The sequence below is a fragment of the Corapipo altera genome, unplaced genomic scaffold (genome assembly GCF_003945725.1).
Source record: "Corapipo altera isolate COAL_440 unplaced genomic scaffold, ASM394572v1 44b, whole genome shotgun sequence".
Taxonomy (NCBI): Eukaryota; Metazoa; Chordata; class Aves; order Passeriformes; family Pipridae; genus Corapipo; species Corapipo altera.
In genome coordinates, this window is record NW_020884932.1 from 3,867,636 (window position 1) to 3,884,733 (window position 17,098).

General features: G+C 36.5%; 1 protein-coding gene across 2 annotated transcripts in view; it reads left to right on the top strand.

Moving 5' to 3' along the window:
• The window catches only part of LARS2 (leucyl-tRNA synthetase 2, mitochondrial), an 86,062-nt gene extending 70,614 nt beyond the window's left edge, over positions 1–15,448 (top strand). The window contains exons 19-21 of one of the 2 annotated variants that reach the window (XM_027659358.1): positions 1,330–1,441; positions 9,677–9,804; positions 15,080–15,448. In XM_027659358.1, the coding sequence (XP_027515159.1) occupies positions 1,330–1,441; positions 9,677–9,804; positions 15,080–15,259 (420 nt within the window). In that variant the 3' untranslated portion in view covers positions 15,260–15,448. The remainder of the gene's footprint in view (positions 1–1,329; positions 1,442–9,676; positions 9,805–15,079) is intronic. The other variant, XM_027659359.1, reaches the window with a different exon arrangement.
• Positions 15,449–17,098: the final 1,650 nt, after the last annotated feature.

Below are 17,098 nucleotides of genomic sequence, written 5' to 3' on the forward strand. Positions count from 1 at the left end.
TATAATTTTGAAAGTTTCAACTTCTTTATAGAAATAGCATTTTATACCTTATGGTTTCCAAGGAGATTATTGGCAAAATCAAGGAACTAAACAAAAAGTTAAGTAGATTATGCACAAGTGCTGTACTGAGATAACTTAAGCCTCAGATACTTTCGTGTTTTTTTTTAAAATTACATAAACAAAGATTGGTGTCCTACAGACAGCCAGATGTTTAAACACTGACATATTTCTTGACCAAAGAAGTCAATGCAGTATCTTTGAAGAACAACCTTCTGTATAGCATACTGACACTTGCTCTTTCACTCCCAGTTGAAAGGAGGAAGGGGGGAAGTGGGCAAGGATTAAACACAGAAAGCAGATAGTAGCTTACTGAAATATAGTTTGCATTCACCTTGTTAGTATCAGTGATAAGAAGATGCCCTCTGACAACATTTGTGGTCTGTGTCAAGCAAATCACTGGTTTTGGAAAATTTTCTAGTAGACAGGAGTGGGTGCTCTCCCACCAAATAATTCCCATAAGCTGACATGTACTGACGTTTTTCTGTGCCATTTCATTAGAGGGGTGGATTACAAAATAAATGCAGCAGCTGAATTTACCATGGGATGTAATCTCTCACACAAGGAAAGAAAAAATTCATCCAGCCACTTTTAGTGCTGTATCTTTTCTTTGAAGTTACAGTAGAGGAATGAGGATTCAAATTTTGTCAGTCTTGTACCTTTTGCAAGAAATTGAACATTTTTTGTACTAGAGAATAAGAACGCTTTACTAAAACAATCAGAACATCAAGCAGTAAAAGAGTATGCTGTGCTTTTCAGTCCCTAAGCTTCCTTCAGCTCTAAAACCTCACTTTGTCACTAAACTCAGCTTTACTTAAGCCACTCTGTGATTCTGTACAACTGAACCTTATCCAAACAAAACCCATGCTGCATCCAACACTGTTTGACTGTCTTATACAAGTACTTCACCTCTTCTCAGATAGCTCTGGTTTTATCTAAGATTGCACTTCTAGAAATGGAAGCCCTCTAAATGATTTTGAGGACCACTGTTGTCCACATGAGTCTGTGTTCAGACACCTGTGCTAGAGCAGATCCCCAAGGGTCTTCATCAGCCACTTCAGGATTAGCTTCTAAGTGTTAGAGAGCACCAAGGGTTGTGATTTTAATTCTCCAGAACTTTTCATAAGTTTTCAATTTATTGTGACGTGACACTGTCCTAAGCAAGACATTGATTTTAGGTTTTATTGCTGCATTTTCTTCTTAATTAAACTGCTTTCCCCCCCACCTCAGAGTGTTAACAATTTGTTTTGTTTTCCTTGTCTTTTCACTTAGCAAGCTCCTCGGCCTCTTATTCTCCATAGCACAGAATTTGAAGATGCCTTGGCTTCCCTCTGCATTATGGTTGCACCTATGGCTCCACACATTGCATCAGAGATGTGGAAAGGTATTTATAGAAATAAACTTTATAGTGATGTTCCAGGAGAAAAGACAAAAAGTTTGTAAAAATGTCTTTATGTTAGTACATGAGTCACTTATCCCTGAATTCTTCATTTATCTTGTCACTTTCTGTCATAATTCCTAAACAATCTTAGAACTTGTGGCAGTCCCAGATCTCTCTTTTCTGCCTTTAGTTTCCTTCTCCTCATATACAAAGGTTGATTTCTTGAAACCTTGAAAGGCAGAGAAAAGGAGAAGGAAAAAAAATTCAGGACAGGACTGAGGAATTTATATGTCAACTGCTAGCTGCTCCTGAATATGAATGGCATTATTAGGAGCTGAACACCGGGACAAGAAACAGTCCTTTTTCAAACAACTGTTTCAGAATCTTTGGACTACAAATATTTTCTTTCGGGAATTCAGGCAAAGAGAACCATGTCAGAGGGCTGTATGCTAAAAAGACTAAGGGAGTGCTCAATAAAAACCCTCTGTTGTAGAATGCTGCAGAGACTGAGGGACCTTATACTGCAAATTAACCTCTTGTGAAGAATGGGAATGGTAGACAGGACATCTTTTTTAAGATCTGTCACGGTTGTACAGGTCTGAATACCAAGTGGGCTGAGTTGTGTGGTGCTGCTACAGTTAAAGCCTGTGAAATAAGGGACGTGCATGCCAGAGTTCAGCAGTTGCTTTTAAGATTTACTGGGAAAAGTCCCAAGATGTATGTGGGAAGATAGGACTATATTCTTCTGCATTATGGCTGGCCACAAATTGCTATGTGGTTTTGGACCTAATGTTAGCTTTTGGATGCTGTTTTAATGGTTTATTTTCAACAGTCATCCTGAAACATTGTGCATTCAAGTGTTTACAAAGTAGTGTTACTAAACTGATTATATTTCAGTGTTGTGCATGGCCCTGTAATAATGTTGATTGCCAAGGAAAGACTATTCTTTTTCAGAGCAATAACACAGAGGCAGAGACTATGGCAACAACAGGATTTATTAGGGAAAGTGAGTTGAGGTTTTTTGTGTGTGTGTTTTCATTTCCAGTGGTTTTAAAATGTCTTAATAGAGGCTTAAGTGTTTAGAAAAGAGTGGCATCAAACATGATCCATCTGGAGAAAGCTAATTCTGGTCAATGTTCTCTTATGCTACAAAGTACCAATACTGCTAAATGAAATTAGCATGGCTTTGTTTTCCACATTGGTTGAGATGGAGGAGGAAGACATCCAGGATAATTGCTTATATATACAGTGCCTTCTAAATTTGAATTGAACTTGAATGTGTTAAGGAATGCAGAATCATCAAATATGGTTGATAAAATGACAAAGAATACTAGGATGTCTTAATTAACAATTTGTCAAACATAAAGCTTAATCCTATAACATTTTGAATATTAGATAAGAGAGTCTTTTCTTACTACTCAAATCACTGGAGAATAAGAATTATAAATATTTTTTGTGGTATTAGAATGAAAAGGAAGCCTAAATAAAATTGTAAGTGTACTCTCCTTGGCTTTTGTCTGCATTTAAAGATATAATTTTACTTGTGTGGTCCAAAGACTATGCATTGTAATTCAGTGCAGAAGTCATAAAAAAACATCATGTGGTGATTATTGCCTGAAGAATTTTATTACTAAACTTGAAAATCACAATCCCTTTTGTCATGGTGATCATTATGTTATATCAGAATCATTAAACAATTTTATTAGGAGAACATACACATTTAACTGCTGCGTTGTTGTGAGAAGACTATATGTTGAAACAGCCAACATGTAGCCATTCTGTCCTGGGATTGAGATTTCTGGTGGAAAATGCCCAACTATAGTCTTAAAGATTCCCCAAATTCCTGTTTTGAATTGCATTCTGGTTCAACCAAGTCCTGTTGCGCTTCTGATGTAACCAGTTTCTTAAACTTTATGTATAGGTAATGATGCTTTCTTATTTTAAATAATTTCAATATGAAAATTAAGATTTCTAAGTACTCTGTTTAGGGTTTTTTTGTGCTTTAATTCTCCATACACACTCAGATTAAGTCTCTCCTTTTTTATCTTGGCTTTGCATCTAAAAGTAGGGATAATGCTGCTTCCTGTCTTGTAAATTAGTCAGGAAAAGGAGTTTGTATATTGTTAGCTCTATAAATAGCACCTATCGCAGTGGACCCCCACTCTGATGGAAGCCTATGTCAGCCATTGTAATGCCAATAATAAACAACACATAAGCAAACTATTTAGAATTAAAAATTGATATCTCCTTCTAAAATAACTGGTATACAGTCTTTACATTTTAGTGATTAAAACAAGCAGCATTTTTCTTTCTACAGGGGAAAATGAAACCGGGAAATTTGGAAACCCTTTAGTTAATATCAACCAGATAATTTTGCAGTTGAATAGGAATGCTGGTAGGAACACTGACTTGTCTTAACTCTGAACCACGTTACGCTTCCTTGTGTATCCAAGCTTGTTTTTTGAATAAAAAGGATTTTCCTTTCTTATTGATGTTTCTCATTGGAAAGTGTTGAGTACATAGTGAGATAAGCTTAACACTCATTTACTGCAGTCTTAGAGAAGAAAAGAGCATTCTCGATAATTTTTACTGGTTTTGTTGTACTTCACAGAACGAATAATACTTCCACAGTTGCATTGTAATCTCTCCTTTTATGCTTTTTTGATCAGTGATTATGGCCAAAATACATTTAAGAAGAAAATATAATAGAATTTAAAACTAAATGTGAAATAATGACAACCTACAATAAAACCCTGATTTAATGCATTTTATTATATTAATTCTGCCAAAGATTTGAAGACAATTAAACTACAGAACTATAGAATTTTCTGGCTAAGCACCTGGAATGAGATTGTGTGGAGGTAATGAAATTACTTTTGACGACTGGAATCTGTTCTGCAGGTGCAAATAATAATATTTCAGTTTAAATGACAGGTATTCTGGAAATTGAAAAAAATTAACCATTGTGTTTTTCCTTTCCTAGTTTTGGGATAAAAAGCTAGGCAAAAGAGGCTATCATCTGTAAATATTAAAATCTTGAAGGATCTGATGTTAAAAATATCTGATACTTTTACTTTTATTCAGTAATTACATAAAAGATTTTCCGTTTGCTCAAAAAATAATGCTTAACTGCAAAATATGATACAATAAATTTGAAGTATCAAACACATTTTCTTACATATTTGCATTCTCAATGCATTTGTATTTAAACAGCAAAGAATGCTGGATAATTTACTACCTTTCAATCTAAAAGCTATTTGACACAAATCACAATAAAATGTAAAAAAAAAAAAATCTGTCAATAGCTTGTAAAAATTAAAACTTGGCTAAGTATATAAATAAGTATGTAGTTATTGTCTTGGTTAGCAAAAATATTCTTTACATATAGATTTAACTGCAAATCAGTTGACCTTAATGATTACCAACTAATGAGAATATTATGAAAATTGCAAAGATTATTTTAGGGTGGTAATTAAAGATGCTTTACTTGACATTTTAAGTAATGACTAACATCAGTGATTTAAGTAAATTTGATTGTAATAATGCCATCCTGCTTTTCAAGCGTTTCATCCAAGTTCATTTGAAATTTTAGCTTTTCAGTCCACTATGTTTTCTTTGTCAGCTTGTTGATAAACTGCAAACTTAGAATTGCAGTCTGATATCCCAAGGATGATTCTGATGTAATGTGCAAATTGTAAGTATAATTAAAGTAAAATTAGATTCAACGTACAGCAATTTTTGTTCATCTACAGCTGAAGAATTGTTCTCCCATGGGGTTTAGTTTATATGTGGCCATCTTGTTTTAATGCATCGGGTAGAAACAAAGAGTCCGGTGAGCAAGTTGAAGAGCACACTTCAGTACTGGCAGTAAACATTTCCAGCTTGAATGAGGAAAAGCTGCTTGAATGCTGTTCTGTAAGTGCATTACCTTTCAGCAGCTGAACAATAGCAACCCAGTACTTTGATATTATGTGTGTGGAGGAGGTCTTTCTCCTATTTAGAGGAGGAACAGTTTTTGGTATTTTGGTGTGTCAACCTAATGGTCTTAATTGTGCAGAGAATACACTGGTTTATTGCTCAATAACATAAAAAGCAACTGTAACCCCTCAGTGTGGGAAGAGTTCATCCGGCTGATATCTTGGCAGTTTATGAATACTAACAGGATGAGGAAATCAGTTTCCTTCCTGAAACCTTGTGTCTAAGGAATATACAGACACCATTTGAGACTTTTCTTTTAGTTTGTTTGTAGTAGTACAATATTTTGCTGTTCAGACAGGGATATGAAACTGCTTATTGTGAGTTGTTAAATTTTTGTTAGAGAAGGGACATGAAAGATATGTACGCTAATCATAAACATACATATATTGAAATGAAAGATAATTCTTGGAATTTGTAATAGTATAATTGTCTTAGCAATATTTTAACTGTCACTATGATAGCTCTTCTGCAAGAACACCTTTGAATTCAGTCCTCACTGAAGAAGGCTTCTGTAAAGAATAGAGCGGATTGGAAGCTAATTGATGTTGTGGATTTTAGTTGGAAATCACAAATCCAAAAAGGAACATGATTTGGAATTTTTAAAAATAATTTTTTTTCCTCCAAGAGAATAACGCAAAGGGAACGATAGTAATTTCATCAAGTGGAGGAAGACAGATCCTTTTTAGAAGGTTAAAAGGATTCATGTGGAGTTTGCTAGGTTGAAAGCACATTCCAGAGTTAGCTTATAGTAACCCAGGCTTTTCACAACCTAGTTTTGTACTACTTTACCAGTAGTATGATACGGTTTTTCTCAGAGCTGTCTGGAAACAACTGTTGTCATTTCTTTGAGATTGCAGACTGTATCACATATGAATGACAGACATACTCTTCCTGAGCTGCAAAAAAGTGTTTCAGTTATGCAACTTGCCTGAATCTGCCAAATAGGGAGATTCATTAAATAGTAAAAAGCATATCAAGAACAAAATAACATGGTAGCAACCCCAGAAAGAGGCTGCAGAGGTGAGTAAGATACTGACCCAGAATGCATCACCATTTGCCCTTACACACTCCTGATCTGAGCTTTTTAGAATCTTTTTCTAATTGTCTGCCGGTGTGGTGGATTTTTACTTAACACAGATTTCTGTTGTTTCAATTTAGCTAAATCCAAAAGTTAGCAGCATTTGGGTAATGCACTCACATAGTTACCTTATACTTTCCCCTCTGACCTTATATTTTCTGTTAGAAAATCACTAGTCCTAAACTCTGATACTGTCATTGTTTCAGATGCTTTCATTAACTTCCTTTTATCACCCATTAAGGCTTCCATCCTCCTTCCCTTTTCTGCTTTAACCTCTCTGTGCCAGTTCTTTCTCAATTTACTTTATAATCACAGCTTTTCCTCTGGCCTACATAATTTTGTGTCCACGTAGCTGCACAGTTGCTGGAATTTTACAGATAATTTTTTACAGTGCTTTTTTTTTCTGTAAGACTAGAGTTACCTGGCTGTCCTAACACCTTGCTGATACACAATTGCTTCCATGTCTTCCTGCTTAAATCTTTTTAAAATGAGAATCTGCTCTTCCCTGCCAAGTAGCACCTTAGGGGAGGTGTTATGCTTATGAAATACTCGTATAATGCTCGTAAAACATGGCCCTGAGCTGAAAAGTTGTTAGACTGGTCCTATCCCCTCCTCTAAATTTACAGTAATCCCCTCCTCACTCATTTACAGTAATATAGTACACTTTTAACTTGGTGTTTTAAATTACTTCCAGTGCTGTGAGTTACTGGTTAGGGAAACCTTGTTCTGGCATTAGCTTGCTAGTCAGGGTACATATAAGTAAACAGCTTACAGTAAACTGAAATGTACTCAGTTGGCTTTCTGTCCTACATCTGCAGGAGAATCAATAGCCATAAAAGCAAAATACATAAAAAAATATGAAGCAAAATGCACATTGCTTCATACAATGTGCTTCATTAGACAGTTTCCAGTACAGCAAGACAATAACATGGGTTTTTCATGTTTTCACAAGGAAAATCTGGGAAATGCTCAGTTTTTAACATCTCGAACAGTGCTTTTGTCTAGCGTCTCAGAATCAAGTGGGAAGGCTGGAGAAAGGTACTGTCTAGGTGGACCATCACTATTCTGGCTCATGGCAATGAAGTTTCTGGTCTAGTGTGTTGAATTTTGAAAATACAAACCAAATAATTACATTTTCTGTGTTCTACAGCTCACAAAATGTGCATTAAGGCAGGAAGCAAAACAGGCAACATAACTAAAACCTTCATTTTGCCTTCCTGTCAAACTGTTTTCTGAAGCTTGTTCTATTGGCTCTTGTACTTCTCTTTTTTCTATGGATGAGCTCATAGCTCATTTTGTAGCAAGAAAATGAACCAAAATATTGAAGTTTTGCTTAGTACCGCTTTGCTTCAGAATACATTTTAATTATTTTTTTATTAGTAGGTTTATTAGGACTGACAACCTCTACAGGAATTAAGTGATCCTGGTTTTGCTTTTGTAGACAGAAGCTCTTATATTAGAAAGTTGGTTTTAAATAGTTTGAAGAATCCTCTTCAACAGGAAAATAAGGAGTGGCCAATGTGCATGCTCCTGCCACAAGGCATGTGATCAGCTGGAAAGAAATGAGCTCATGTGGATGTTCAAAAGCCAAAAAGGAAAGAATCTAACAGCTGTTGTCTTTAAAGTCAGTGTGATAATGAATCATCAATGTGAAGATTTTTTTTTTTATCTTCAGTTCCTTCAGTTCTTTTGTTCTCTCAGTTTCTGAGCTACTGCTGCAAGAGAAAAAAATACACAAAACCATATCCACTGAAGTATTTTAATCAATTATTTACCTAATAAATAGTTGTTATCAATAGGAAATGTGCACATTCTTGCTTGTCATTTGAAATAGCTCCCATCGGTCCGCCCCACTGCCTCTTTCTGAGTCATTCAGCAAATAGCACGACTGTGTCTTTTGTCTGAAAAAGCGCTGACAAAAATCTGGTGGATTTTTCTGGAGGAAGTTGCATTCTCTTTATGTCCTTGTTTGCTGTTATTCACTGTATTAGTCTAAACAATCCACCCAAGTGAATTCACATATGCACTGTGCATGTGTTTTATTTGCTCCTGTGTCTGCAGTTGTGCTGTGATTTGAACAGCTTCAGGCACCTCAGTCCCAATCAAGAGAGAATCTTGTGTTGATGGGGTTTCTTTATGCTTTTGCTGGAGTTTCCCTAAACCAGATGAGATTTCACATACATTTTGCAGTTCTGAATGAAGCATGTGCTTAGGAAAAGTATTAGTTTGTGTTCTTATTCATACACAGAGAATGTTTTTAATTTAACAATCCCCTGGCTTTGTGAGAATCTCAAGAGCAATCATCATCAACATTGATCATATTTGACAGCCTCTTGATAAGTGAAATTTTTTATTTTATTGTACAACTGGAGTAAACAACAACATAAACCCCACTCAGGAGCTTTTATTCAGTTAAAGAATGCAGCTTCAGAATGACTTGTATCATATTCTCCTATTACTTAAAAAAATCAGGAATGAATTCTCTTGGGAAGAGCATAGCCTATTTAATAAAAGGAGATAACTTATACCCATTTTAGAAGTTTTTAAGAACAAAATCAAAGGATAAAGTGTTTCAGAATGTAAAAATCATAAGAAGGAGAGCAACCTGTGCAAGGCATTCCTTTGTACCACCTTTAATTTATGAGAAAATATAGTTCACAAAATCTAGAAAATCTTACAAATAGCTTGACTTGCAAATTTAGAAACTACCCAGCATATTACAGGTGGTAAAATAATAAGCTATAATTGTTTATCATTCTGAGTTGTTAGCAAAATTTTAATCAAACTGGTGGCGTTACTGAAAATAAATACAGTATTATGATTGACTTCTAGAAGTAGAGGTCAGCTTCTGTTGCAGTATTACAATTTAAAATAATAAACAGTGGTCTTCTGTGCTTATGGTAAGGTTATACTTGCCATAAGCACAGAACTATCAACTCAAATCTACAATGTGCCCACATTGTTCATGTTAATGTCCCTATGCATGGTATAAAACAAACACTTCAAAGATGTATATCTTTCTGTTTATAATGTGTTGTATGCTAATCTAAACAATGTTATTTCCTCCTATGACACTTGCTTTTAAAGTCAACTTTATCCTGATCTTATTTGTCAAACAAATTCCAAAGATTGAATGTTCTGGTTACTGTACCACTGAATGTTTGACTGTTTTCATTTTCCAGGTTTGGCACATATGGAGAATAAACTTTGTACTCATCATCACTGGGATGCTGACGTACTGCATCAGTCCTGGCCCAAAGTAGACCCAGAGTACCTTCAGCCACCAGATGTTGTGGAGATGTCTGTACTGGTAAGAGCATTTTGATTGATTTTCAGTAGTGGCTAGCTAATGTGTTATGAGCTCAGAGGATGATGGAATTTCCACTCTTGTGGAAATCAGTTCCCTTATTAGATGGCTCAGTGAAAGTTCAGAATAGAAACTGCAATTGCAGTTGTACTGAGTAATTACAATGGTTTCCTAAATGAAAAAATGTAGCAAGTCTGAAACGGAGATGACCTAAATATAAACTTTTCAGAGTGACTCCATATTAGTACCTGCAGAGATTTGACCAATGAACAGCCGTGGGCAAGGATGATACAGTCAAAACTATGATCAAAATACAGGTCCCTCCAGATTTTTTTCCTGATAGTGCACTTATTAATTCGGCCCTGTGCAAAAATGTATAATTAGGTGACATTTCTTGTGGTACCTGTAGTGCTGTGTTTGCCTAATAGAACCTCTCATAAGCTGGGTTAAGTTGTGATTTTTGCCAAACCATGTTTGCCATCTGACTTAGGATGAATCTCTGGCACATTTCAGGACACCATATTTGCAGGAACGAGGTTGAGGAAAAACAGGTATCTTTGGGAACATTATAACTGCATTCCAATTTCTCTTTGAGCTCTAACACCTTTGTTGTCTAGGGAAAGAGCTGGCAGTTCAGTAGAAGAGTGGACATATAACTACATTTAGTTAACCTGTAATTTTCCAACATGTGTATGTGCACATGCACAATGTAGTTTACTGTCTTTTTTCCTATGTCTCTAGTTAACTCATTAGGTAGTGCACAGTAGCAACAAGTGCCACTGCAGGCGATAGAGGGAGTGCCTGGAGCCAAGTGCGTGGGATCCATGAACAACTCTTCCATCAGCTGACTTGCCTTTAAGTTCTTCGTGTTCAGGCATTATGATAGTCTGTAATTAACATAGTTGCATACTATTAGATCTGCAGGACTCCTGCCTTTACCACTGTTCACCAAAGAATAACCTTTCATATACCATGCACACTAAACTTAAATGTTTTAAATTAAATTAAATGCTTCAACTTGAACACTTTTTGTGTTCCTGGACATTGAATGAAATGGAGCCCCTATAAGACATGGTCATGTGAAACTCTATGTTCTGTGTGTGTAAGAGAAACAGAAGCAATGCATTTGAGTTGCATTTTATTCTGTTCTCTCCTTTGGGAGAAAGAGCAAGGCAGTTGGGTTATTTTTGTTGAACTGAGTTTTTTCAGGAGGGAGGAGACTGGTTGAATTTAGGGGAAGTCATGTTTCTGTAGATTTCCTTAATCAAAGTATCTTTGCAAATAATTTCATATCTTGCTAGATCTCTCAGTCAGTCTATTTGAACAGAATGAGAAATGCTGCTAAAATACTAATTTTTCCGACATTAAACATACACCCTTCACAGAGGCCATGGAGTATGTATTTTTGAAGGAAATTTTCAATTGGCATCTTTTCCCAAACCAAGGAGAAGGACTCAATTGCCAGCTGGGGCTAATAGCAGACTTAGCCTTACAGTCACTGTGTATGAACTGGTTTTTTCCTCTTCCTTGCCCTCTCTTTCTGTGATAAGCATTTACTTATACCAGTAAAAATCTTCACTGAGGTATAATCACTTTGCTCAAGCTTAAAATAAGCCTTCACATCCAAGCACAGCTAGCAAACATCTTGAATTCCAGTGTTCAGTTTATAAGGAAGTCATGAATGAGAAATCGTGTAATTATAGAAACGTCTTTGCAGTTGTGGTTAAAGCAAACATGTTATTAAATATATCTTTGAAATAACAACTGCAACAATACAGGGAAAACTCTGAACTCAGTGTTTTTAAGACTACACAACCAAACATGAAAATGCCTAAACATTTCACTGATACTTTTTCTGCTGACATTAAAATTTCCTTTTCAAAAATAGAAACCAGAAAAAAATTAATTTTGCTTTAAACAGTCATTATGAAAATTATTTTTGTTTCTTTTTGTGGTTGACTTTATCAAAGCTGTAGCCTTGTGTAACAGTCTTGTAATAAGAGAAAAAGCAGCCCCTGTGTTCTGAGTCATATATTCATAGAAAAATATGAATGATGTGTGTAAATACCTTTCTTAGTTCTGAGAAAGAAAGTGACTGGAAGACCGGAGAGACAAGTTGCTTTTTTCAATTGGGAATAATTCTAACAATAGTGCCTACAGAGTGTGCCTGGCTTTCTACTGTAAGAGCAAGGCAAAAGGGAAATATGGGGGAGCAGGGAACGTGAATATTATAAAGTCTTGTGGACACTGTAGGGGTTTGTATGGCTGCAAAACTAAATTGCCTTCATTAAACCAAGGAACACTTCACATATGGAGGGATTTCTTAGTTGCAAAGAGGCAGTGTCTCTTCACAAGGCTGTACAGTCAAACCGAGTCTTTAGGCCACAACCCTATACTTCTCAAGACATCAAACTGCCTCAGGCTGCCAGGGGTTTGCCTGCTGAGACATTTTGGTTTTATTTCTCTTCACAAAAAATACTTCATTATTTCCTGTCTGTGCTGGAGTTATTTCTTTCCATATTTAACCCAAAGCAGCGAAAGCAACCAACTAATTGTATCCTCGGCTGATACAATACAGATTGCCTACAAGAAAGACATTTAAATACACTGGATATGTGCAGTATCTGTTACTCTAAATGTTATTGCAAAGTCAAGTATTTTTAATCATACTGTATATTATTAATGCTGTGAAAAATCTGACCTGAATGTAGTGTGCATTTCATCCTATGAGCACACTTCTGACTAGCATTCCTTGCATTTTCTAGGTGGTGCAGAACTGTTAGCAGATGTGGTCTTAAAACTGATGTTTTTACAAATAAAAAAAAAGAGTTGGTGTCATGTTCCTTGCTTTAGCCTATGAAGGAGGCCTAACAGTGCACAGATATTTATCTTCTTTTTTACTTCTCAGAAGGATTATGCATCAGTGGTAAAAAAAATATTTGCATTGAATTAAAAATTCCTCTCTGCAGCCTCCAGGTGCTTATTTTTCAGTCTCTTGTTATTTCATTTCATCTTCTATAACTTCTCTAGTTCCCACTAGCTCCTTGTAGATCCACAATAGTCTAGAATGTCAAATGTTTAAAAAAAAAAAAAAAAAAGGGGAGGGGAAAGAAGAGAAGAAAAAAGCAACAGCTTCCTTCCTCAGGGGAAGAAAGGACCGAATACTCATGTATTTCTCCTCTTGCAGTTTGCCGTGTTTTTTTAGAGAAACACAGCTGCCAGCATCAGAGTTTCTTGTGCTGCCGCTTTTATCTGGAAATGCTGAGGGTTATGCTGGTCTAGTGAGATGCAGAGAGAGAGATGGAGATATAGCAGAAGGTATTTGTCCTGCTGAGAATCTAAGCCCTTGACTGAAAGGATATGTGAATAGGATGCTTGTTACGCACAGCGTGCAATCAATACAATGAAAGACGTGCTGCAAACGTGGTGAAATCATAACCAATCTGCTGTTTGGTAGGAGTTTTGGACTCAGCTCACAGTACAGTGTGGGAAGATCGGGAGACATGCTGTGGGAAGGTGGAGACATGCTGTGGGAAGGTACACAGTGCCAGGTCACCCAGGCTTCTCGACCTTTCTAGGAAAACACAACCACTAGCAGTCATTTATTTACCAAGTTGATTTAGACCGCTTGGCTTTTCTGTTGAGAACAGCACCAAATAGGCTAGTTGTGGAAAATTTTCCCTTGCCAACATCCATCCACTGGAACATATTAATTTGCATGATGGAAGACAGTGAACGACATTTTAACTTAGCAGGCATAGTTTTGAACTATGCTGTGTGTCCTAGCAGCAAGCTGAGAAGCTTGCTTTATATTCTCACCAAAACTGTATCTGTTTGGATTTTACTGTTTTCTTTTTCCTGTGGAATGCATTTCTCCTCTGAAGTGTCCTGTCAGAAAGAACTACTTGTATTTATTTTTCACAAAAAGCTTTAAAAATGAACTCCCATGTGTTTTTCAAGGGATTTGCTTTGCACCAGGTGCTAAAGGCAAAGTTTAAGACAGCCAGCCTTTTATGATGTCACATTATGGATGCATGTAGGAATAATTAAATGTCTATCTACATTATCACCACAAATAAATGTCAAGTCTAGTCAAAAAACAGAAATAACTCATCCCTGCTGCGTTTGAGACTTCATCTTGTACCTTAAAAATCTGTCCCAACTTCCTTTCTCAGAGAATTGCACAGATTATAGGTAAGTGAACTAGGTCCCTCTCACCTGTCATATGTTGCATACAGGTATCCTGGATAAAATCCAGATGAAAACCAAACCGTGTACATTTTTATGTCCAAGCTGCATGAAGCAACATATGTTTCTTTTAGATGACTGAAAATTCCTTACAATGATGCCTAAAGGTCAGAAATCTGCAGTACCTACAGCAGATTTTTCCGCAAGTAATGTGATTAACTGGATTTAAAAATTCAAATTATTTCATTTTCTAAAACGTGGGATTGATATTCTTCTCATTAATGCACTAAAAATAGTCCATATAAATCTGAAAGCTTTTGTAATAATTAATTTTACACCAGTTCCAGAAAGGTACTCGGTCAGGCTCTGTAGTCTCTGTCCATTATCTACTCTTTTACTGGATGACAGAGGATATATAAAACCATTTGATAAATTAAGGTAATTCCCTCCGAAGGCCTTGCTCAGTTTTACTTACATGATTCTGCCCTGCTGATGCAAAACCAGTGTGTAAGCTGCTCTGAAAACCAGCCCAGCACAGGAAAGCATTACCTTATGAGAGGTTGACATCTTTGTGGTTGGTGTTGGATTAATGAGTCTTGCATTTAGTACAAGGAAAACACATAACAAGTTAAAGCCTATTTTTCTAAAAATAATAAATTTTGCATTTGAATCTCTGGAAGGCATCTCTTAGCTGTAAATCCAAATTCCTGCCCAGAAGTACGTACAAACCAAGATTCCCACCGGAAAAAATATTTTATCCAGTTTATATAACTGTCACGCTTTTAAAATTAAAAGATCACTGCATTGCATAGTCATGTGCTGCTTGCTGTCTTCAGAACTAAGACATCCTGTGACCACTTCTTCAATTTTTTTTTTAGTATCATGAGTCAGAGTTTCATTTTCTTGTTTTATGATAGATGGAGAGAAGATACAAAGAATTTTATCCTCTACTCAGAAAGTGTGGTGTTGGAGGAGAGAGAGCTTGTTCCACTTTCCCTCTTGTGTAACGGGGGATTGGATCCAGGAAATGAAATTGTAGAAATCAGTCTAGTAACTTCTGTTTTTTCTTGTTTTCATGTCTGTTTTTCAGATCAATAACAAAGCTTGCGGCAAAGTTTCTGTGCCTCAGCAAGCAGCCCGCAATTTTGAAGAAGTCCGTGAGCTGGTTCTTCAAAGCGAACTTGGACTCAAGCATCTCCAGGGACGAACCATTAAAAAGGCTTTTCTGTCTCCCCGAACTGCCCTCATCAACTTCTTAGTGCAAGAATAGCAAAGGTTTTGCTGGGCTGTAAAAGGAAGCTGGAACCTTTTGAGGTGAAACCAAGTAAAAAATGCCAGTTGTGGTTATTTCAATCTCATGTAAAGGTGGGGAAGAAATCTTATTAAAATCAGGTTGCTGCTAAATCTTCGTTTCAATGCGGAGAAATTTGCAGAAATAAAGTTTCTTATTGTATCATAATAAGATGCTGCTTGTCCATATTCTCTGGGAGAATGCGAAGAAAGTGCAGAAGAACTAAACAATTGTAACAGAATGTAAATCATATAAAGCTCATGGGGGCTAGTGTCAGTTCAGGAATATATCCTGTTGGAAAGTTGGCTTGGCATAAACGTGATTCCAGGACTAAACAACTACCCTGAGTCTGTGCTACCCCAAATATTAGGTGTGCTTTGCTCCCTGTATCTCATGTTTGGGTACCCTACCTTTAACCAACATTTTAAGCTTTAAGAAAACATTACTACAGCGTGCTAGTTTAAAAAGTAATTTCTTTGCACTGACCAATAGCCTTGGGCACAGCAGGTAGCCAGAATGGGGTAGTTTAAGACATTTCACACAAATTTCAGAGCCAAGCCAAGAAAAAGGTCAGATTATTTAGCCAAGCCCTGCTTTTGCCAGGATTCTCCTTCCTAGCTGGCATATTTGTGTTGGCATAGACATGAAAGGTTCAACTTCAGCAAAGTGCTGATGGTTGTTTCTGCCTGGAACAGAATGAGAGTTACTTCCTACGTATGAGCCATCTCAGAGACTTTCGGGGGATTCAAGAAAAGGCTGAGTTGGCTGCTAGAAATGCAGCAGCAGGGAAGGCAGACAGCGTGCTTTTTGTCTCTACTACTTCTTGTAGTGGCTACATTGTAAAACTTGAATTGAATTTTTTTTTTCTGAGGGGTTCATTAAGTGAAAATAGCCATCATGTCTCTAAAAATCAATCTGACTTTCATAAAATGCAGAGCCGTTCTCATGCCTGTTCTAACCCTGTTATTCATATGCTGCACTGCTGTTATATCCACATGGAAATGTTTATTGTATTTAGCAAATGCTTGAAAAAGAGTTTGCAAAGAAACAATTACAGGATTCATTGTGAAAGAATGTCTTTTCTTTAACAGTCATTAAACTAACTAGTCCAATAAGCCAGCCATTTATGAGCCATCCTGACAGTTAAGAAGTCAGCAGTAACAACCAGCTAGGCAAATACAGAGATCTGTAGTAACCCTCCAGCCCAGCAGGCATCCAGACTCTGTATTAGATTAAAAGGAAACCAACAAAAATCTCCCCCGTAGCAGTAAATAAGTGCAATACATCCTAAGCAACTAGGATCAAGACAGATCACATTGCCATGTAGGTACTAACTAAGTAATGCCAATATTCATTTTACTTTTATGCATTTTTGGTACCAAAGATGTAGCTACTAAACAGAGATGCCAGGCTCAGCAAGCACATTTGGCATCTGTACTTCTGCAACAAAACTCTTCTGATTTCTGCTTCCTCCTGGACCACACTTGTGCAGATTTTCTCTCCAGCAGTCCTTTGACACAAGAATGACTAAGAAATGGAATATTTATGATGAAGATACGGTCTTTGCAGTTTTAAGATCCAGAAATCTGAGCCACAAAGGAATGCATTCAGACATTCAAACACAGGCCTTCAGTTGGAGTTAAAATAATTTGAATTCCAGTGTCTGCCTGACATATATGTTGTTATAAATTCATAAAACTCCTGTTCAGAAGCGCCTAAAAGAACTATGAAAGGGATCCTTTAAAGTAAAATCTGTGGCACAGCACAGTCCTGCTTTTTTTTTTTCTTTTCTGTATAAAAGTTTAACACACCCTGCGG